General features: G+C 52.0%; 1 protein-coding gene across 1 annotated transcript in view; it reads left to right on the top strand.

Annotated features, from left to right (window-relative positions):
• Glis1 (GLIS family zinc finger 1) overlaps positions 1–1,534 on the top strand; it is a 188,756-nt gene extending 187,222 nt beyond the window's left edge. Inside the window, exon 10 of the mRNA XM_085686366.2 lies at positions 1,062–1,534. Within this exon, the coding sequence (XP_085542492.1) occupies positions 1,062–1,219 (158 nt within the window). The 3' untranslated portion in view covers positions 1,220–1,534. The remainder of the gene's footprint in view (positions 1–1,061) is intronic.
• Positions 1,535–20,034: the final 18,500 nt, after the last annotated feature.

Here is a 20,034-nt window from a genome sequence, read left to right as displayed (position 1 = left end):
GTTACCCACCCCGAGACTCACAGCTGACTCCATAGACAGGTGTAGCTGCTTCAGGTTGCTGTGCTTGTCTGTGCAGTCCTGTGCTTCCATACAGTAAACACTTACTTGTCTGTGGGTAGATACGGGCCACATTTAATACATGACAGGTCTGTGTGCAGGCCCCCTGTGGGATCAGGTACCCACTCTGTGTCCATACTGTTGTCTGCCACCATCCTGTGCTGCTGGACCCACCCCAGGGCAGCTTTATTGATTTAGCAGTCTGACACCCGGATAGGAGGCTTCTTTGGGTCTGTCCCCAGCATCTATTTCAACTGTATTCAGCTGCCTCACTGCCAGCCACCTCCCATCAAGATGACAGTAGGCTGAACCAACACGTGCACAGGCCAAAGGCCCCAGTTCACCCCGTTCCCATTGAACTCACTTCCAAAGCCACATACATCGTGACAGCAGCACAGGGACAGGACATTGGATAGGATGGTCCTTCAGGTCTCTGCCTCAAGTCAAGGATCCCTAAGCAGTGACCTCACTCTGGAAACAGCATGTCCACCAGAAAAGCCAGGCGTCCAAGTTCTAGCGCTCCCCTCCACCTACCCACCCCCACACACTTACTAGCGGTATGGCCTTAGACAAGACACCTGCCCTCTCCGAGCCCATCCTTTCACCCTAAAGATAGTGGATCCCGCTTCACAGAACTGCTGTAGAGTAGGCTGGGCTTAATGATCACTTACTAAGATGCTGGCTCCCCGCTTGTAGCATCTTGAGTCTGGGGTCGGAGGTGGGGACCTGGAAGAATAAGGACCTGAGTTCCTTCTGCCAAGAGGGGTCAACCTCTAAAGGTCGAAGCTGGGATGCTCCCACCCCGCCCCCTCCCTCCCTCCAACACAGTCAAGCACTGGAGGGGGCTGAGCTGAGACTGTCTTCCCAGCTACCCTGGGCTCTTTGGAGTGCAAGACCCTGTGACTCCTCTCCACCTGGGTCACCAGCTCCCCGAAAGGAACTTTAGAGGAGAGATCCAGCCTCTGCCATCCTCCCGCTCTGACCCCTCTGCTGTCTGCCCACAGGCTACGAGGCCCTGGCAGAGACCCCATGTCCCACAGCACTGCAGCCTCAGCCGTCGGAAGACCTGGTGTCCAGTGGTCCCGAGGACTGTGGCTTCTTCCCCAATGGGGCCTTTGACCACTGCCTGAGCCACATCCCCTCCATCTACACCGACACCTGAAGGAGTCCTGCTTTCCCTGCCCGCCCAGCTCCCGACACCACTTCACCTGCTTGCCATCCGTCCTGGTGCTTCCCACAGGGGCAGCCAGGCTGCATCCAAAGGCCACTTCCCTGCCTGGAGAACTGTCTGGTCTCAGAGCTGCCTGCCAGGAACTGTGGCCCTGTGGCAGCCCCTTGACTGTATCTTCCTCTCTCGCCCTAAGGTTCTCAAATCACAGACCTCGTGTATATACAATGTACAAGACCTCTTTTCCACCTCCCTAGGAGTTTTATATTTTTGGTTTTACAAGAAAAACATTAAAAACTGGAAACTAGATATGAGGGCCTGGTTCTACTGTGGGATTCAGCCTAAGGCCTGAGGCCAGAAGCTCGGAGGGGCGTGCATGAAGAGCCCAGGGCCTCCTGGCCCTGGGCTATAGCTTTGGAAACCCTCTTCCTCCATCCTATACAGTGGTCCTTACAGATCCCAGGTGGAGATAGCCCCAGGACTGGGGAGCAGATGGGGACTGAGAGGTGCTCAAAGACAGTTCACACACAAACACACACACACACACACACACACACACACACACACACACACACAGAGGCAAAAGTCGGTTCCTCACAGACCAGCTGGGGTGTAGGGAGCACTGTGCTCAGAAGAGCCCACACCCACACATGGCCCCAGCCTATGGAGGGCGCCAATCCTGAGCACCAAGGCCTGCTTAGCTCTCCTTCCACTTTGCCTGGCTCCAGTGTCCATTCCAGACAGCAGACCCACGTCTAGTCTGTACACATGGCCTAGAAGGGGCTCATGTCAGTCACCTGAGGAAAAGAGGAAGGAAAGCCCCCCTCATCTGTGGGTGGGAGGCCCCGGGGGGCTAAGTTCCCTGCTCATCTCCTCTGCGCCAGCCCTCCCTGGTCCGGAAATGCCCTTGGGAGGGTCTTCTCCCCTGCTAAGCAGCAGCCACTGGGATACAGCCACAGCCCATTCCACTTGGCTGACGTGAATAGAGGGAGGGAAAGGGTCCAGGTGAGCCTCTTCTTAGAAAGGAATCTGAGGCTCCTGGGTCACCCAGCCAAGCTGGGCTGCATGCTTGGTCCCCCTGTCATCTAGCGACCCCTCAATCACCCCAGTTATGGGAGTCCTTCCCAAAGCCTCGAAAAGATCACTGTTCTATGTTCTGGGGGTCATGGTGTGCAGGGTCACACCTGTGCCCCACAGTAGTCCTGCAGTATTAAGCAGTCCACAGCCCAGGCTTGATGGCAGCTCTTGGTCGTCCTTCAAACAGCAGCACAGCCCTGATGGCCACCCTCCCCCTAGACAGCAGCAACCTTTCCATATCCGTTGTCTGTGTCTCAGAGAGCCATTTGTCCCATTGCATAGATGGAGAAAATGAGGCATGGTGAAGTAACCTGCCTGTGTGATCCAGTGGCCCTGTGCCTTTGACTCTCAGACTCAGGGTTCCCTGCCTCCTGGTGTGGGCCCAGTTCAGGACCCCAAAGAGGACAGGCCAACCTAAGTTGCAGCACAAAGGGTCCCCGACTCCCACCCAGGATGCCCTACCTACTCCACCCCTCCTCTACTTTTTATGGAACTAATTAGGCTGTGGCAAATTTCCTTTAGCAGGGATGTTCAGGAGTCAATGTTGCATGTCATTGTAGGCTCTTAATCCACTCCAGATAAGCAGAATTAAACTGTACAATGAGGACATATTTCTATTAATAATGAAAAGGGCTGAGCCTCGAGCACACGGGGAACACACAGGGTGCTGGCAGTTGGATTCCATTTAGTTTCAGAGCCGAGAGAGGGAGAAGAGGAGACAAAGGCCACTAGAAACTGAGACCTAGAAGAGAGGCAAGCGAGCTCAGCGGGGTAACAAAGGCTTGGACTGCCATGGTTGCTGGGATTCCTCCTCCCCATCCCCACTCATTCCCAGCATCCTTAGGGGCTCAGCAGTGTCTCTAACTTGAGCCCAACACAGGAGGGTCTCCATATCTCCCTTCCTGGCCACTCCTCAACTCTGTCCCTTAGATCAGAGAACCTGGGAACATGCCTGCTACCACTCCCAGGGACATCACATCCCTAAATGATATAGAAACAGGACTGTCCCTATCACTCAGAGTAAACTGGAGTTAGGTACAGTAGGCTGGTATTTCTCATTGGGCCAGGAGAGTCATGGGAGAAGGGGCATGCTCGGGCCACAGCTTAGAGGCTCTCTGGGGTCTTTAGAACATGCAGGAGAGTCTGTCCAGGGGTGCTAGAACAGTGCCCAGGCCCGACCTTCCAGGTGACCAACTGAGGTTGTCCCCCACCTCACAACAGCACCCTAGATTCCCTAGGAGCCCTGTACCCTCCTCCTCTCCTCTCCCTCCTCCACTCTGCTCCTCCCTGCAGGGCCCCTGGTCTCCTGCTCCTCTGCTCTGTCTATGCTTCTCCCCTTCTAACTGCCTTGAGCCCACCCCTTCCGGTTCCTCTCTATCGTCTCACTCCTCTCCTCCAGTTTTTCTTTGACCTGTCACAACCAGCCTGTGAAGTCCTCTTTATGTGACTAGGGCGTATGCCCAGAGGAGTTGGGGGAGGGGCACTTGGGGGGCGGCAGGGCTTTATCCAGCAACCCCTCAGCTGGAATATTATACACTTTGACCTCCTCTTCTGGTTCTGTGGCCAGGTCCACGGATCCCCTAAACTGGCACCCATCCTCCAAGGATTCCCCTGTTCTGATGGCCTTGAGTACCTAAGGGACCCATGAGTACCTTAGGACCCAGGCCACCAGGTAGAAGGGCCCACCACAGGAAATCCAAGTGGAGGACAGTTCCTGAGACCCCCTCCACTGGCCTCTCTCCACATCCCCTGGTCTAGACATCCCTCTGAAGAGTAGCAAATGAAGAAGGGCTTCTTGGCAGTGACAGGCAGGCCTACAGCTCAGGCACTCCCTCTGCTGGATAGGGCAGGGCAGGACAGGGCAGGGCAGGACAGGGCAGGGCCTGACCCAGTGCCATTCTGCTAGAGGACAAACCCCAAGAAGACAACCCTGATCTGCCCTCCTCCCTCCCAGGCACAAGCTCCAGAATACCCGCGCAGAGCGTTATTGCATACCTGCCTAACGACCCCACCAGTGACAATGACTGACCCAATTGAAGTTCATGGACCGTAGGACTTAAAGAGTACCTGTGACCTCTCCCAAGCAGAGCCACAGGCATGGTGGGGCATGGCTTGTAGAAAGGGGCTGGGCGGGTCTGAGGTCCTGGTTAGCCGTGGAGAGCCTGCCCTACCTCACCCCATGCCACCATACCTGCCAACTCTCAACTCTAGTTGCACATGCAACTCTAGTCCATCTGGCATGCTAAATGTGTGACCCACGCTGCAGAGAGAAGGACTGAGGCCATGTGGGCAGAATTCAATGGACGTCTCCAGCAGCCCTCTCCCCTTCCCCTGCCTTGCCTGTCTACATGACAGCTTGGGGTTTGAGCCCCTGGCCCTGCCTGAGGACTTCTGGCACACGCGCCTCTCTCTCCCCTGTCCAGAGGGGACCATTAGGCTTTTACAAGTCCCAATTTATATGCTCGCCTGGGCCATGGGCCCTGCCAGGCATTTATAGGTTTCTAAGTGGTCCTGTCTCTGGGGGAAATGCAAACAGAACAGGGACTAGAAAGGCGCTGCCAACCCTCATCTGCCAAAGCCTTCCATTCATTCCCTGAGGCCCCAAGCCTGGGGTGACTCGATCCAGCTTCAGAACAAGCATAGAGCTAAACTTGGGGCAATGGGGGCTGTTTTAGAGGCACAGCAAAACAACAAACAGCTCCAGGTTCAAGACGCCTAGCTAGATTCTCATAGCACAGGCTCGGGCCTTGCTGAGGAAGGGTCCGGGACTAAGTTCAACCTTGCTCTGTGACTGTCCTGACACTGCTCGCATTGGTCGCAGTTAGCCTTGTACACAGCTGGGCTTTAATACATGCTTGTACACAGCTGGGCTTTAATACCTGGTTGTACACAGCTGGGCTTTAATACCTGCTTGTACACAGCTGGACTTTAATACCTGCTTGTACACAGCTGGGCTTTAATACCTGCTTGTACACAGCTGGGCTTTAATACATGCTTGTACACAGCTGGGCTTTAATACATGCTTGTACACAGTTGGGCTTTAATACATGCTTCTCTGACTTAATCTGCCAATGACAGATAAAGAGCCTACGTAGAACCAGAACCAGAATGGGGAGAGGCCTGCTAGCTTCACAGAGGCCAGCCGGGAGACACAGGAGACTCGGGTCCCTAACCAGCCCCAAGCTCTGTGAGGTATCACAGAGAGGAAGAAGCCTGTGCTGGGAGACCCTTGGGTAGGCTGGAACCCCAGAAGGTGAGGCTGGGACAAATCTCATATTTTCAAAGAACAGAGTCCTCTGAAGTAAAATGGACTACCGCGCTGACCCAGAACTAGAGCCCCAGGTCAGGGGCTAGGCCAGCCTCCATGGTCCGGGAGGCAGCTGGCCCGGGGACAGCCCACATGCCCTTACACCCCTGGCACGGGCTGAGCACCCACCTTCCCTGCCCACCTTGGCACCATTGCCCATGGGAGCCGATCTCCTGAGGCAGGTAATAGAGGAGGCGGAGCAGGAATCCAGCAGCAGTAAGCCCCTGAAAGGGTTGTCTTCTCCACGGCTACCCACTACCATACCAGCTATGACAGCCCCACCCTGAGTGGACCATCGGCAAAAGTTCCCTAAAGGCCCTGAGCCAACACAATGTAGAAACCCTACCACCAGGGGGCTCCACTACCATTTCCCACCCAGTGTAGGTTGGCCTGTGGAGAAAGGCCCTAGATACCCCCATCTCACAGGTAAGGAAACTGAGGACAGGATGGAGTAAACTACCCTGATTGCCTATGGCTGAGCCAGGAACTGAGCTACTGTCTCCCTAGCTGCACTGGCCCTGTAGACCCTTAGTCGGTTTCTGAACCCTGGCCCTGGATATCTGTAGACCCCAGGTAGGGAGTCAGCCCCAGACCACACCAACCTCCTCCACTCACCTGAGGAGAAATGCCTCACACTCCAGACAGCGGCTCCTCATCCGAAGACAGAGCCCCAGCCCTCCCTCCGGGCTGCCAGAGAAACAGAGTCGTAGGAGGTCGACGAGGCAGAAGAGCCACTGTGTGAATCAGGAGGGGCAGTCAGTGCCCAGGCAAGCTGGGATCTTTACAATTTATCCTTTGTCCTCTCCCCAACCAGCCTGAGCCCCCAAAGAGGAGTGAGGTATCTCCTACCAGAAAGGCTGGGAGTTACAGGACAGCCCCAGGGTGAAGTCATGAAGTCTGATGCAGGACAGACTGCCAGGGCTCAGGCTCCATGGGGCCTGAACCCTCCTTCACCAAGCAAGAAACAGCTAGGGTGAGCCACCTCCCCTGAGCCTGTTTCCAGATGCCTCTATGGCTGAGGGAAGACATGCACTGACTCTGCTCTGCTTTGCATAGTGGAGAAACTGAGGCCCTGGAAACTCCAAAGATCGTGAGGTCCTGAGGGTTGAGAGCAGGATCCCACAGTCCCCGCACTGGCCTAGTCACCTCATTGAGTCTGAGGTTCTACTGCCGGAACTGGGGTGAGGGCCGCTCCCTTGGTGGGCAGATTCAGTGGCATCCCAGAGGGCCTTACAGAATAGTTAGGTTACTTTAAAAAATGTAACTGTTGGTCACTCTGCTTACACAAAGGCCCCAAGCATTCTCCCTATAACTGTAAGCCAAACTCACTTACAAATGGGCAATCAAGATGGGAATGACCCATCCCCATTGCCGGAAGAAGTATGGAAGATTCGTGGTAAGTCTGGTCTTGAGATTCGCAGGGCAGAGCTCATGTTAGCTTCTATGGACTTGAGCGGTGGCCTCGCTGGTCACAACACCTCAGTCTGTCTGCCCAAAGCCTGGGACCTCAGTTCACAGATTCTGACTGTGGTTCTCTGGGCTTCTGCCTTCAAACAAAAAATAGGAAACTTGATTAGGCCATGCTGGGGGATTTGTGAGAAACCAGGTGTAGTGGCCTCAGGTGGAGTCGAGGAGAGGCTAACTTCATCTAGCGATCTGGTAACCTGTCGCTCCTCTACGTCCCACTTGGTCTATAGAACAAGAAGCTGTCCTGTCCTTCTCATCCATCTAGTGAGCTGGGCCCCTAGCAGTGAGCTTTGGTGCTCAGCACCAGACATGTCCCCACACAACCCCCCTTCCCCATAGCTTACAAACCTCTGTCGTCTCTCCTAATTTCTCTCCGTGTACTTGGTGTGCTCTTGAAATAGATTCTCCTCCACGGAGCCCTCTTAACGACCGCTGGACACAGGCCCAGACATGGGTACTCCTTTTAGCATTTCCAAGCAGAGGTCAGTAAGTGTTATGTGGGGGTAGAAACGCTTGCCAGATACGGACAGCTGGGGATGCTGCCAGCTCCCAGGCCCAGGACACTCGAAGGCAAAGCCACCACGCCCAGTTCAAGGCTCCTCTCTAGTCATGCTGCCTTACTGATGTCCATAGCCAAGGGCACACCTCGGCCTCTAACTTTCAGACCTTGCTCCTAACAACATGACTCTTTGGAGCCCCCTGTAAGCAAGCCACTTAGCAACCATTTCAAAACCCCAAGTTGAGGCTGGGAAGTGGTGGTGCACGCCTTTAATCCCAGCACTCGGGAGGCAGAGGCAGGTGGGTGAATCTCTGTGAGTTCAAGGCTAGCCTGGTCTACAGAGTGAGTTCCAGGATAGCCAGGACTGTTTCACAGAGAAACCCTGCCTTGAGAAAAAAATAAAACCCAGGTGAGAGAGAGAGTAGGGAGTAGGGGGCATGGTTCTAGGCTCAGAGCACTAGGCCAGGTCTTCTGGTCCTGAGATCCCATTTCTCCAGGAACAAGCTCTCCTGCTAACACCCAGAAATGAAAGGACTTCCTCAGCTTACAAGACTACACACTAACATGCTACATGCTACTTATGGTGAGAGCTGACATGCTTTCCTCTGCCTAAGCCCAAGAACAAGACAAGCATGCCCACTCCTCACACTGTATTCTACAGCCATCCAGAAGGAGCCTACCAGGGGAGCTAGGCAAGAAAATAAAAGATAACTCATTTTTTGTTGTTGTTTTTAAAAAAGTAAAGCTCTGATTTCTTTTCTTTTTCGAGACAGGGTTTTTCTGTGCAACTTTGGAGCCTGTCCTAGCACTTGCTCTATAGACCACGTTGGCCTTGAACTCTGCCTCCCAAGTGCTGGATTAAAAGCACGCACCACCACCACCTGGCCTATGATACATTCTTGTATGTAGAAGATCTTAAAGAGCATATACATGTGTGCACATATATATACAGACACACATGCCTATTAGAGCTAATAAATTGGCTGACCAAAATTGCAGATTACAAGATCAATACACAATAATTTAACTGTATTTATATTTAAAACAAGCAATCCAAAAATGAAATTAAGGCTAAACTTCATGTAAAGAGCATCAAAAAGAATAACATTGCTGGATGTAGTGGTCACGCCTCTAATCTGCACTTGGTTGACAGAGGCAGGTGTGTCTCTAAGTTTGAGGCCGGCTTGGTTTACATAGCGAACCCTAGGACAGCCAGAGCTACATAGAGAGACCTTGCTTCTGACCTGCCTCACAAAATAGTAACAATTTAATAATAATTTAATAGTAATAATTTAATAGATTGTATTCTGAAAACTGCAGTTATTGCTAAGTAATTGGAAAGCTATCCCACATTGACTGGTCAAAAGACCAACTCTTTTTTTGCTGTTGTTTTTGTTTGCTTTTTGAGACAGGGTTTCTCTGTGTAACAGCTCTGGCTGTCTTGGAACTCACTCTATAGACCAGGCTGGCCTCAAACTCAGATCTGCTTGCCTCTGCCTCTGCCTCCTAAGTGCTGGAATTAAAGGCGTGCGCCACTGCTGCCAGTTTAGAAGACCAATTATTTTTTTAAAATTGTTTTTATTGAGCTATATATTTTCTCCATTCCCCTCCCTTCCTCTCCCCTCCCCTTCTACCCTCTCCCATGGTCCCCATGCTCCCAATTTACTCAGGAGATATTGTCTTTTTCTACTTCCCAAGTAGATTAGATCCATGTATGTCTCTCTTAGGGTCCTTTTTGTTGTCTAGGTTCTCTGGGATTGTGAATTGTAGACTGGTTTTTCTTTGCTTTATGTCTAAAAGACACTTACGAGTAAGTACATAAGCTATTTGTCTTTCTGGGTCTGAGTTACCTCATTCAATATGATGTTTTCTAGATCCATCCATTTGCTTGCAAATTTCAAGCTGTCATTTTTTCTGCTGTGTAGTACTCCATTGTGTAAATGTACCACATTTTCCTTAGCCATTCTAAAGACCAATTCTTAACACATTGCTATTCCCCTAAACTGATCTACAGTCAGAACAATCAGTCCCTCTCTGAACCCCAGCTAGATTCTTCACAAAAACTGCCCATCTGACTATGAATTTCCTATGCAAATTCCTATAGGCCATAGCATAACCCAAGCAATCCTGAAAAAGAAGACTAAATTGGGGGCTGGAGAGATGGCTCAGTGGTTAAGAGCATTGCCTGTTCTTCCAGAGGACCTGAGTTCAATTCCCAGCAACCACATGGTGGCTCACAACCATCTGTAATGAGATCTGGCGCCCTCTTCTGGCCTGCAGGCATACATGGAGGCAAAATGTTGTATACATAATAAAATAGAAGGGAGGAGGGAGAAGAGAAGGAGGAGGATGAAAGGAAGAAGAAGGAGGAAAAAGAAGAAAGAAGGAAGAGGAGGAGAAGGAGGAGAAAGAGGAGGAGGAGGAGGAGGAGGAGGAGGAGAAATTGGAGGGCTGAGGGCTTCCGCATCAGTTTCCACACAAGACAAAGCTGAGTGACCAAGGCAGTGTTAAAGGAGCATAAAGAAAACTCAGCAGTGGAGGGCAAACCTCCACAGCCGTGATCTAGTGGCTTAGACAAATGTCAAACAATAGGGTAAGGGAAGAATGCTCTGTGTGTGAACAGGGACAACTAAATACCCATGTGTAAAAGAATGAAGTTGGATATTTGGTCAAAATAAACCAAAGACCAATTAAAAGTGTTTAAACCATAAAACTCTTGGGAAAACAAGAGAAAATGAGATTAGAGGAAATCTTGGTGACCACAACTATGATTTCTTAAACCTGACATTAGGGAAACTGCCCTCAACAATGACAAGTTGGACATCGCTAAAATGATAACTGTGTAACCAAGGACACCATCAGGAAAACAAAGAGAGGCAGAGCAAGAGGGATGGTTTTAAATCGTGTATCTTAAGGAAATTATGCCCAGAATATATTAATAATGTTTATAACTCAGTATTTTTAGATAGGTTTTAAATGAGTAAATAACTCGAATTGATGGTGCTCTGAAGAATATTTACAAATGAAAAGTATCTTCAGCCAGGCAGTGGTGGTGCACACCTTTAATCCCAGCACTCGGGAGGCAGAGGCAGGCAGATCTCTGTGAGTTCGAGGTCAGCCTGGTCTACAAGAGCTAGTTCCATGACAGGCACCAAAGCTACAGAGAAACCCTGTCTTGAAAAAACCAAAAAAAGGAAAAAGAAAAGTGGCCCTATCCCCTTAGCCACCAGGGAAATGCTCATTGGTGTCCCACAGGGACTCGGCTGTGCACTCAGTGTGGCTCCCACCTGGAACCACCACACACGCTGGCAAACAATGGAGAACTGGGCCTTCAGGTGCTGCTTGTGGAAGTGTCACACGGGGCACTGAAAACTCCTTAAACACTTACACGTTACAGCCTGTCTATCCGACCTAGCCATCTGACTCTGAACTGGAACAAAAACTCCGGAGAAATTACAACACACACTCACAGAAAATCTTGTGCACAGATGTCCATGGTAGCATTATTCATAGCAGCCCTCAAACGGAAGCAACCAGAACATCCCTCAGCAGCGAACGGGTACACAGATGTGGCACAGCCACACGATGGAATATTATTCAGCCATAAAAAGGAATGACGTACAGGCACGTGTGAGAACATGGGGGAAGTTCGAAGGCGAGAGACTAAGTCGGAGAGGGCAAGCATGAACACCCACGTTGCTACGTGATCGTGTTACCAGGGCATGCCGGGATGAGCAGAGCCATAGAGGACAGCAAGGGTGGGGGTATGCGGTGAGTAGCTGCCAGCAGGCACAGGGGTTCCCTTTGGGGTGATGTCTGTGCCCTAAAACTGACTGTGATGGGGCTGAATAACTCTGAACATTGGGACCACTGACTGGACACAGGAAATGGAAATTACATCTCGATAAAGCCTCTATTTTTTTTTTAAAAAGTCTGTGCTGAATTTATTTTTTGTGAACCTCTTAGCAGCAGCGGAGGCATGCAGTCGGGTTTACAGCCATCTGGCCGCAGCCCCGAGTGACTAAGCTGTTGATTTTTCCTCTGGTGCTGCATTTTTTTCTCTCGCTTGGTCACCTCGGAGACAGAAAATGAACAGGTTAGACACTAATTAAGAGAAAAAAGAGCCTTCGCTAGTGGAAAGAGATGACCAGCAGGGGGTGCATCCCTGCACGGATAAAGCCCAATTTTTTCCACAAACCGAAGTCACTCAAGAGAAGAGGCTTGTCTCTAGAGGCCAAAAGAAAACACCATGGAAGGCTGCCTTGCAGGCACAGGACTGCAAGGAGGAGAGTCGGGAGCTTTTGCCGTCCACCTCTGTCCTGGGGCCTCACAGGGTAGGCCAGTATTCACTAAGCTATAGCCCCAGCCCATTTATTTTTTACTGTCTGAGTCAGGGTCTCATTAAGTTGCCTGGGCAAGACTGAAATTTGTGATCTTCGTGGCTTCACTCTTCAATAGCTGAACTTACAGACCTGTGCCACCAGGCCCAGAGCCCCCAGTATCTCGTCCCTTTTCAGGAAAACAACCTGTGTGAAGGCGTGAGAGAGAATGAGAACACGAGGCACGCTGGACACAGAGAGGCTGGCCTGGGAACCATCAGGCAGGGTAGGGTGGGACATCAAGGGACTGCGCCCCTCCCTCCAGAGCTGGTCACAGAGTCTGGATGGTCTCACTGGGCCCTTCTAAGTCAGCTCCATAGCAGGCTCCCTAAGAATCCCATGAGATACATTGTCACACACTTAATGGAGCACTGGCAACAGCGCCAGAGCTGCGTAAATCTTAGCTGCTCTGATGATGACGACGTGTCCTTGGCTTCCCCAGACAGCCTGACGTGAGGGAAGTGTAGCTGAAATGGCCGAGAGCTGGGGAGGCCACGGCTGAGGGACAACACTGCTGGGGATGTCCCCGGAGGCACTGGCATTCGGGCACCCAGTGCTGGGGTCAATGGAGAGAGGTGGGGTAGAAGCAGAGGGTGGTGGAAAGGCAGGGGAATCGCTTTCAGCACCCCTGGTGCCCCTGAACAGCAAAAGCCAGGCTTCCCCCTCCCACGCCTTCCTCTCAAGACCAGCAGACAAGGGCATCTTGATCCAGACATACGAAGCAGCTGAAGAATCTTTCTCAGAGCTACTGCCGCTAGAAAGGGGTCCTTAGTCCACCCCAAAAAGCTGGCTTCCTGACTTCCAAGTGAAGCCCACAGTCCACAAGTCAGACGCTCTACAGAGTCACCCATGGGTTCCTTAGCACCTTGCCTGGGCTTTTTAGTACCTTGCTCCTGATAGGCATCACCTGCCGGGGATCACCAGACCCCGATAAGGAAAACCTGGAGAAAATGAAACCCCACAGCAGCAGACAGAAGCCAACACAAACAAGGAATAGCACCTGGGAGACAAAGCCTGGTTGTAGCCACAACACCTTGCGTGTAGCCACAACAGGCAGGTGGCTTCAGGAGCTGGCAGGGGACACAAATGCAAAGTAGGAAAAAAAATAAAGGAGACTGAATATCAATACAGGAAGTTCTAAAAACAGTGAAAATTAGCAAAAGTTCTCCCAAAAGAGCAAAGTCAAGAAACAAAATAAAGCTGGGCGGTGGTGGCGCACACCGCCTTTAATCCCAGCACTCGGGAGGCAGAGGCGGGCAGATCTCTGTGAGTCTGAGGCCAGCCTAGTCTACAGAGTGAGTTCCAGGACAGGCTCCAAAGCTACAGAGAAACCCTGTCTTGAAATAGCAAAAACAAACAAAATAAAATTCTGAACAAAACCAGTTTTCAAACACAAATTCCATGTTAATTCATACTAAGCACCCATCAGAGGTGGGTGTATAACAAAGTAGTCTCAGGCAACTAGAAAAAAAATTTTTCAAAAAGTTAGGCAAGTCTGAAATCCAGCGAAGGGGGACTAAAGCAAGCATTGTCCAGAAGTGAACTGTGCTGCAGGGCAGGGGACAGATGGCTGAGCTGGGGGAACAGAGTCAAGCGATGGGTGGGTGACCAGGGCAACATGGGCAGTGAGAACAGAGTCAAGCGATGGGCGGGTGACCAGGGCAACATGGGCAGTGACGGGAAGAAGTGGGACACGTGCCTGTAAAATGAGATTGGGAAGAAGTAGCGATGGGGACAGAGGACAGTAAGACTGAAAGTAAGGCTTTTACTAATTGGGAAACAGGCCAAAGTGTGAGAAAGAAAAATCAGAATTCGTTACTGAACTGGTTAAGTGTTTACCGACTCATGGTAACATATCTGGAATATGGATTCAACAGACATGTGCGCGTTAGAGCTCCCAGGAGGCGGGGGAGGGGTCCCGAGAAGAAAGGCAGTCTTCCCTGCCCTCCTGGGAGCAGCCCAGGATCAACACCGCTAGCCAACCTGGGACCATGAATGCAATTACCCTGGCAAAGGAAATGAGGGGTTGGGACCCATGAGATAATCTGGGTGCTGACTAGTATAGAAGTATTTTTGGAAACACCGTTCTTTGTGTGACTTTAAGAAAACTGAAAATCCGTGTTGCATGGGTGTAATCAATCACTCCTAGCAAGGCAGACATTGAAGGAGACTCAGCCAACCCAAATGGCTGAGTGTGGGCAAGTCAGGACAAGAACCGCGGCAAGCCATGCTCAGTGGGATGCTCTCAGTTAGAGTGTGAGGATGGACCATTCGCACATCCAGACTCCAGAGTGAGTTGGCTCCACCCTCCAATGCTGGAAAGAGTTTAAAACCGTTCAATCCTGCTCACTTCTGTGAGGCGAGCAGAGTGCAGGGAGACACAGATGACCGTGATTTGTGTGTGTTTGATCCAAAGGCTTTACTTTCAAAGAAAGGAAAAAATATGAGGACCGGAGGAAATTCCTCTCATTGACCGTGAATTCTTAGGCCACGGAGCAGCGGAGACAATTTCCAGAATGTTCCACCTTAGTCTGCACACGCTTCCCAGCAGCCTTTGATGCTGCGGGGTGAAGGGGTGTCCGAGCGCCATCCCACCCCCACACTTGCCCTGTAGCCTCCGCTCCCATGCCTCCCTCCACCATCCCTTTCTCAGTCTGCATCCCTCAGGGCAGGTTGGGAAGATATTTGGGGCTGTGGATTTCGGAGGGACCAGGGTCCCTGCTGGGAGTGAACTCGCAGAGTTCACCAGCTTTGGCCCCCCCTAAGCTGGTAGGAATTATCCCTGTTGAGGGATATAAAGTTCAAAGGCCTGAGTGAAGCCTTGGGTCCCCACATCAGAGTCCTGTCCCACCTCCCTCCTGGACCATTGCTCAAGGGAGCCACTGGGTCACCACCCTGGTCACACCCTCATCCACTGTAGGTTAGCATCTTTCCCTCTGGTCAGACCCTGGAGCTCTGGGTGGCTCAGCTGGGACAGAGGCTGGTTGATTCATGAATAAAGAATAAGAGAATGGTTGATATCCCACCTTCCCGCTGGGTGTGCTGCCTGCCCCTCACAGTGGCTTATCAAACATGGTGGCCACATACCGCTTGCTTCAGGGCCTCTTAGGATGACTGCTATACCTCCAAATTTCTCATCCATCAAAGGTGCATAAAGCCCCTGCCCCAGGCTCACTGCCTTCCTTCAGAGGGCAGAGGGTCGTGTGTTGTCCTCTCCTAACCTTTATACAACAAAGTAGTTTCTACCTGAATATTGGCAGCAAATAGGGAGAAGCAGTTCACCCAACCCCAGGACCAGCACTCAGCTTCCCCTGCAGTGGGGTGTTCAGGACGATGAACCTGAAAGCACTGGGTGCTTTTCCCTCTCTAATATAATCAGGTTTCCCTCTAAGTTCCTGAGTGGAGTGAAATCTGAGCCAGGGTGAAAGAGCAAACTCCAGAGCGCCCAGGACTAGGAGGCACCTCACAGCCCAGAGGGCAGAGTGAACACTGACAGCTGCAGGGTTAGAGAAGGTGGCACAGGCTCTCCCAGCCTACCTGCCTCCTCTCAGCGGCTGGAGAGGCCCAGCTCCGTGGTGGACTTTTCCAGCTCCGAAAGGCTGAAGCTCTAAGTGGTGGGCTGTGCTCAGGCGAGCCTTGGGTTGGGTCCTAGCGGCCCCTAGTGGCCATTCCTCTGTCTTTCTCCACTGGCCCGTGATGCTGCCGAGAGAATGCTGGGTCCTTTACAGGACACCCAGGACTGGCCTGTGTGGGAAACTTGGCCAGGGGGCTGCAGCCCCTTGAGTTCACTGTGTGTCTTGAGACAAGCCTCCGAGCAAGGCCAAACCAATTTTCACAGACGCTTGGAACAGAAGGACCTCAAAGAACATGGCCCCCTCCACACATTGATTATACAGGAGGAAACTGAACCACAGATCCTGACAGGTTGTGAGTACAGTACCTCGGTTGTGAGTACAGAGTTGGGGGAGTCATTGTGTGCTGGAGAAGGGGGCTTCCAGAGCCAGAGGAACCTGCCCCCAGATGCTCACTCCCACCTGGCCCCTTCACCCCCTCTTTCACTGTCTCAACTGGTCTGCCTCTCCAGAGCCCACCTGGATGCCCCTGCTCACCAGTCAGGTTGGGAACTAGAGTTTGTGTCCCAGTCTTGGGGAATCCCCTGAAGTCCCTCTCCATGATTAACATTCCTCCACCCAGGCCACACTGAGGACCCCTTTGCTGGGACTTTCCTGAACTGACCCTGCTTGAGTTCTCGACCACCACGGTCCTTACCATCACGGTCCTTCCCGTTTCCTTTGCACAGAGCTTTGTCTCCTTCTCCCCAAGATTCCTCATCTGAGGGACCACGGTGACAACGGGTACCACACACATACGCACAAACACACATATGTGAGGATGTACACACACATACAGACACACACATATATACACATACAGATACTCATATACACAAGCACAGACATGTGCAGATACACATGCACATGTACACACACACAGTGACACACACACTAGATTTCTTTATCACCTATTCTATTTACTCAGTTCTAGCTAAAAAAATCTTTTTTTTTTTTTTTAATTGAGACAGTGTCTTACTAATCAGCTCTGGCTGTCCTGGAACTCTATTTAGAACAGGCTAAATTAGGTATGGTGGTTCAGGCCTTTAATCCCAGCACTCAGGAGGCAGAGACAGGCAGATCTCTGAGTTCAAGGCCAGCCTGGTCTACCAATTGAGTTCCAGGACAACCAGGGCTGTTACACAGAGAACCCTGTCTCAGGAAAAAAAGAAACTTAACTACCTCTGCCTCCCGAGTGCTGAAATTAAAAGCATGCTCCACCATGCCTGGCTTCGAGCTCAGTTTTTAGATGAATTTATACTCACCTGTGGCTCCTTCCTGCCACAAGGAAGGAGCTCTACATTGTCCTTATTACCAAATCTAGTGGGCATCACCCAGTCCCATCTTAGCAGCTGGCCAGCTACGTCCTGAAAGCACTGCCCTACTTCTGCTTGACTACATTCTTCCCAGGATGCACTGTCCCTGCCTGTAGACAGCCCTCTCCCGGCCTGTGCTGGCAGGGTGTCTCTTCACACTGCAGAACCCTCTCCTAGGCTCAGCCCCAGGATTCGGGCCCACGTTATCCTGACAGAGAGCTCTTCAAAAGCCACATCTAAGACCTTTTCCCTGACTCTAGTCTCAGGAGTCAGAGTCAAGGCCTTGTCATGGTTCCTGCTGAGTCACCCTCACGAATGGCCCTGGACCCTGAATGACACATGGGACACCAGAGCCACACCACAGATGGCACCAGATGGCTGCCCCTCATGCTGGGTTGACAGTGTCTCCTGGAGCTGGGATAGGAGAAGACTGAACTCTGAGTCCCCCTGGTTGGCAATAGGGAGGGAAGTCTGCTCAGATCACAACCGATCAGGACACACCAACCCCAAACAATGAGCATCATTCCCCTTGAGAAGTCTTTCCAGTTTCCCCGTCTGGTCTAGCTCATCCTGTGGGTCCAGGCTCTACTCCCTTCCTTTACAGCCTTGGATATAAAAGCCTCTTATCCACCCCAGTGCCTCTTTTCCTCCTAGAACCTTTTTGGGCCCCCATTTCTATTCCAGAGCCCTCTCTGCCTCTTCTAGCTGGCTAGAGGCCTCCAGCCCTCTGAGCCTAGACTTCCATTCCCAGACTGCCCTGCTGGCTGATCCAGCCTGCACCCACACCTGTCTCGTAGAGGAGCTGACAGCTATGCCTCCCTACACTTGCTCTAGCATAGGATTTGAGTGCATCCAGCCTGCTGGGCATATAATCAATCGATTATTATCCCGGTCTTACACATGGAAGCAAGGCTCTGTGCCCCAGTCTGTGCTGGGAAGGGCTTTCCCAGACCAGAGTTCCACAGGAACAGCCGTTCCAAATGTGGTTTAATGGAAACCAGCCTGGGAGCTGCTCCTCACCCCAGCCAGCTCTGGATGGAGGCTGTGCATCCCCTTTCATGCTGTTTATTCTTTTGAACAAATTGTGAGTTTTACAAGACATTCAAAGTCGGTGGTGGCAAACACATGTTCCCATAGTGAGTATCATTTGGCCCAGCGAAGCAAGGGCTGTGAGTGCAATGGGCGGCCACACAGTTCCCCTCAGTGGCCCCAGGCTCTGTCCTTCCCTGTGAAGCTCGCATCTTGCTGCACCAAAGGCCACCTCAGGACGAAGTTGTCTCCACCTCAGTGTCCCCTTCACAGCCCTGGACCCCACCCTCACAGCTCTGCAGAAGCCAGAACCTTTCCCGCATCTGAGGGAACGGGGTGGTGGGACCGCGTAGGAGAGAAGGAAACAGGTGTGCAGGGAGAGGTGTCCGAAGGCCATGCTGCCGGGAACTTGAGCTCTGGTCTCAACTCCAAAGCTAGGGTCCTTCACGTTCATCATCTGAGCTTTTCAGGTCAAAGCTGCAGCCCCTGGGCCTGGCCCACTGTCCTGAATGAGCCCGGGTCTCCTGGAAGCCAGAGTGCTCCATTCCCAGCTTGACCCTGAGCCTTGGGAATTTACTCATCTCCCAGGCCTCAGTTTCCCCGCTGGAGAGCAAGGGAATGGGCCCTGAAATTCAAAGCCCTCATGTTTCTAAGCAAAGAGCACACTCCAGGCACCCCAAGTCGTCAGGTCACCCCATTCTGAAGGGATGGGAACCCTGGAGGCTCTCCTCCGCCTGTCTCACGAGTGCCTTCAGATATACTCAGGGCAGCTCAGGTGGTTTAGTCCAAGCCAAGCGCATTCCCCAGTCAGACCTCAGTTTCAGGCTGAGGAAACAAGAGTCTCATTACACACAGTAAAACCTCCAATATCTCGTAGCCCCTGTGCTCTGAGGGATAGGGGAACCATTCATCTTATAGTAAACCCCCTGTGGAAGCACCATCTCCTCAGCATCCTCCAGTGTGCTAGAGACCTCTTTGGCACACCCGCCTCAGACTCTTAGCAGGGCATTCCCACGGACGCCCTAAAGTATCATCACTCCCCCCCCCCCCGAGCTCTTCACACCCCTTCCTGAGACCAGACCTGAAGTTTGGGGCTCACTAGGCCTGCTCCTAGAAGCTGCAGGACCATGTAGGGTAGAAAAGGTGTCTGAGAAGATGACACTGTGCTGAATTAGGGTGATAAGAAGGGGGGGGCAGGAAAGAGCAGACACAAAGGTTCTGTCAGGGGAGGGGCTGGGAAGGTGCAGAAAAGGCCTCAGTGGCCTGTACAGTGGAGGCGAGGGGAAGAAGAGGGAGGGGTAGGATGACAGGGATAGTATACACACACACACACACACACACACACACACACAGCCAAGCCTGCACACTGTAGGAGTGCTGGTGAGAGAGTGTCAGAACCCTGGGGTGCTCAACAGGAAGTGGATTGCCACCCACACAGCGTGTGAGCAGCATCCCCTTCCAAGGAAGTGTTGACTCCAAAGACTAGAGCCTCAAACAACTTTTAAAAGACCCTTTAGGAATATGAGCAGATGTGCAGAAATCCACAAAAGCAAGCGAATGCTTGAGACTCCCAGAGTCAGGGTGCTGGACGTCCTGGATCGGGCAGTGAGAGCCGGACGGAGAGCCACGGGGAGGTCACTGCCAAGGACCGGGAGCTTTTGCTTGATGTGCTCACCATGTGGTAAAGAGCAGGAGAAGTGAGCCATGTTCGGATCAATGACAAGAGTGTCTGCGCACCAACCTGGCAGTTCAGAAGGCTCAGAACCCCAGAGAGCAGGCTGGGGCTGGGGGCGATATGGAAGACAGCTGGAGCCATGGCGGGTATTTGATCCATTTAAGGCCACCCTGACTATATGGAGAATGAGGTAGGAATAAGAGCTCTGTCTTGCCATGCTGACTTGGGGGGCTGCTGACCCTACCTTTGCATCACCCACACACAAAGCCATTCGCCACAGTGTCCTTTGCCTCTGATCCCCAGAGACATCATGACCTTCTCTCGCTGGCGTTCGTTAGAAGACACGAGGCCAGTTTGGATTGTCCCCTCTAAGGCAGATCCATGGCTGTACCGATACCAACTGCCACTAAGTAAGGGGCACGAGTGGATGCTAAGGGGCCTCTTTGGAT

This window comes from Myodes glareolus, chromosome 3 (genome assembly GCF_982192425.1).
Source record: "Myodes glareolus chromosome 3, mMyoGla1.1, whole genome shotgun sequence".
Classification (NCBI taxonomy): Eukaryota; Metazoa; Chordata; class Mammalia; order Rodentia; family Cricetidae; genus Myodes; species Myodes glareolus.
The sequence above is the reverse complement of the archived record's forward strand: the minus strand, read 5'-3'. Positions and strand labels throughout refer to the sequence as shown.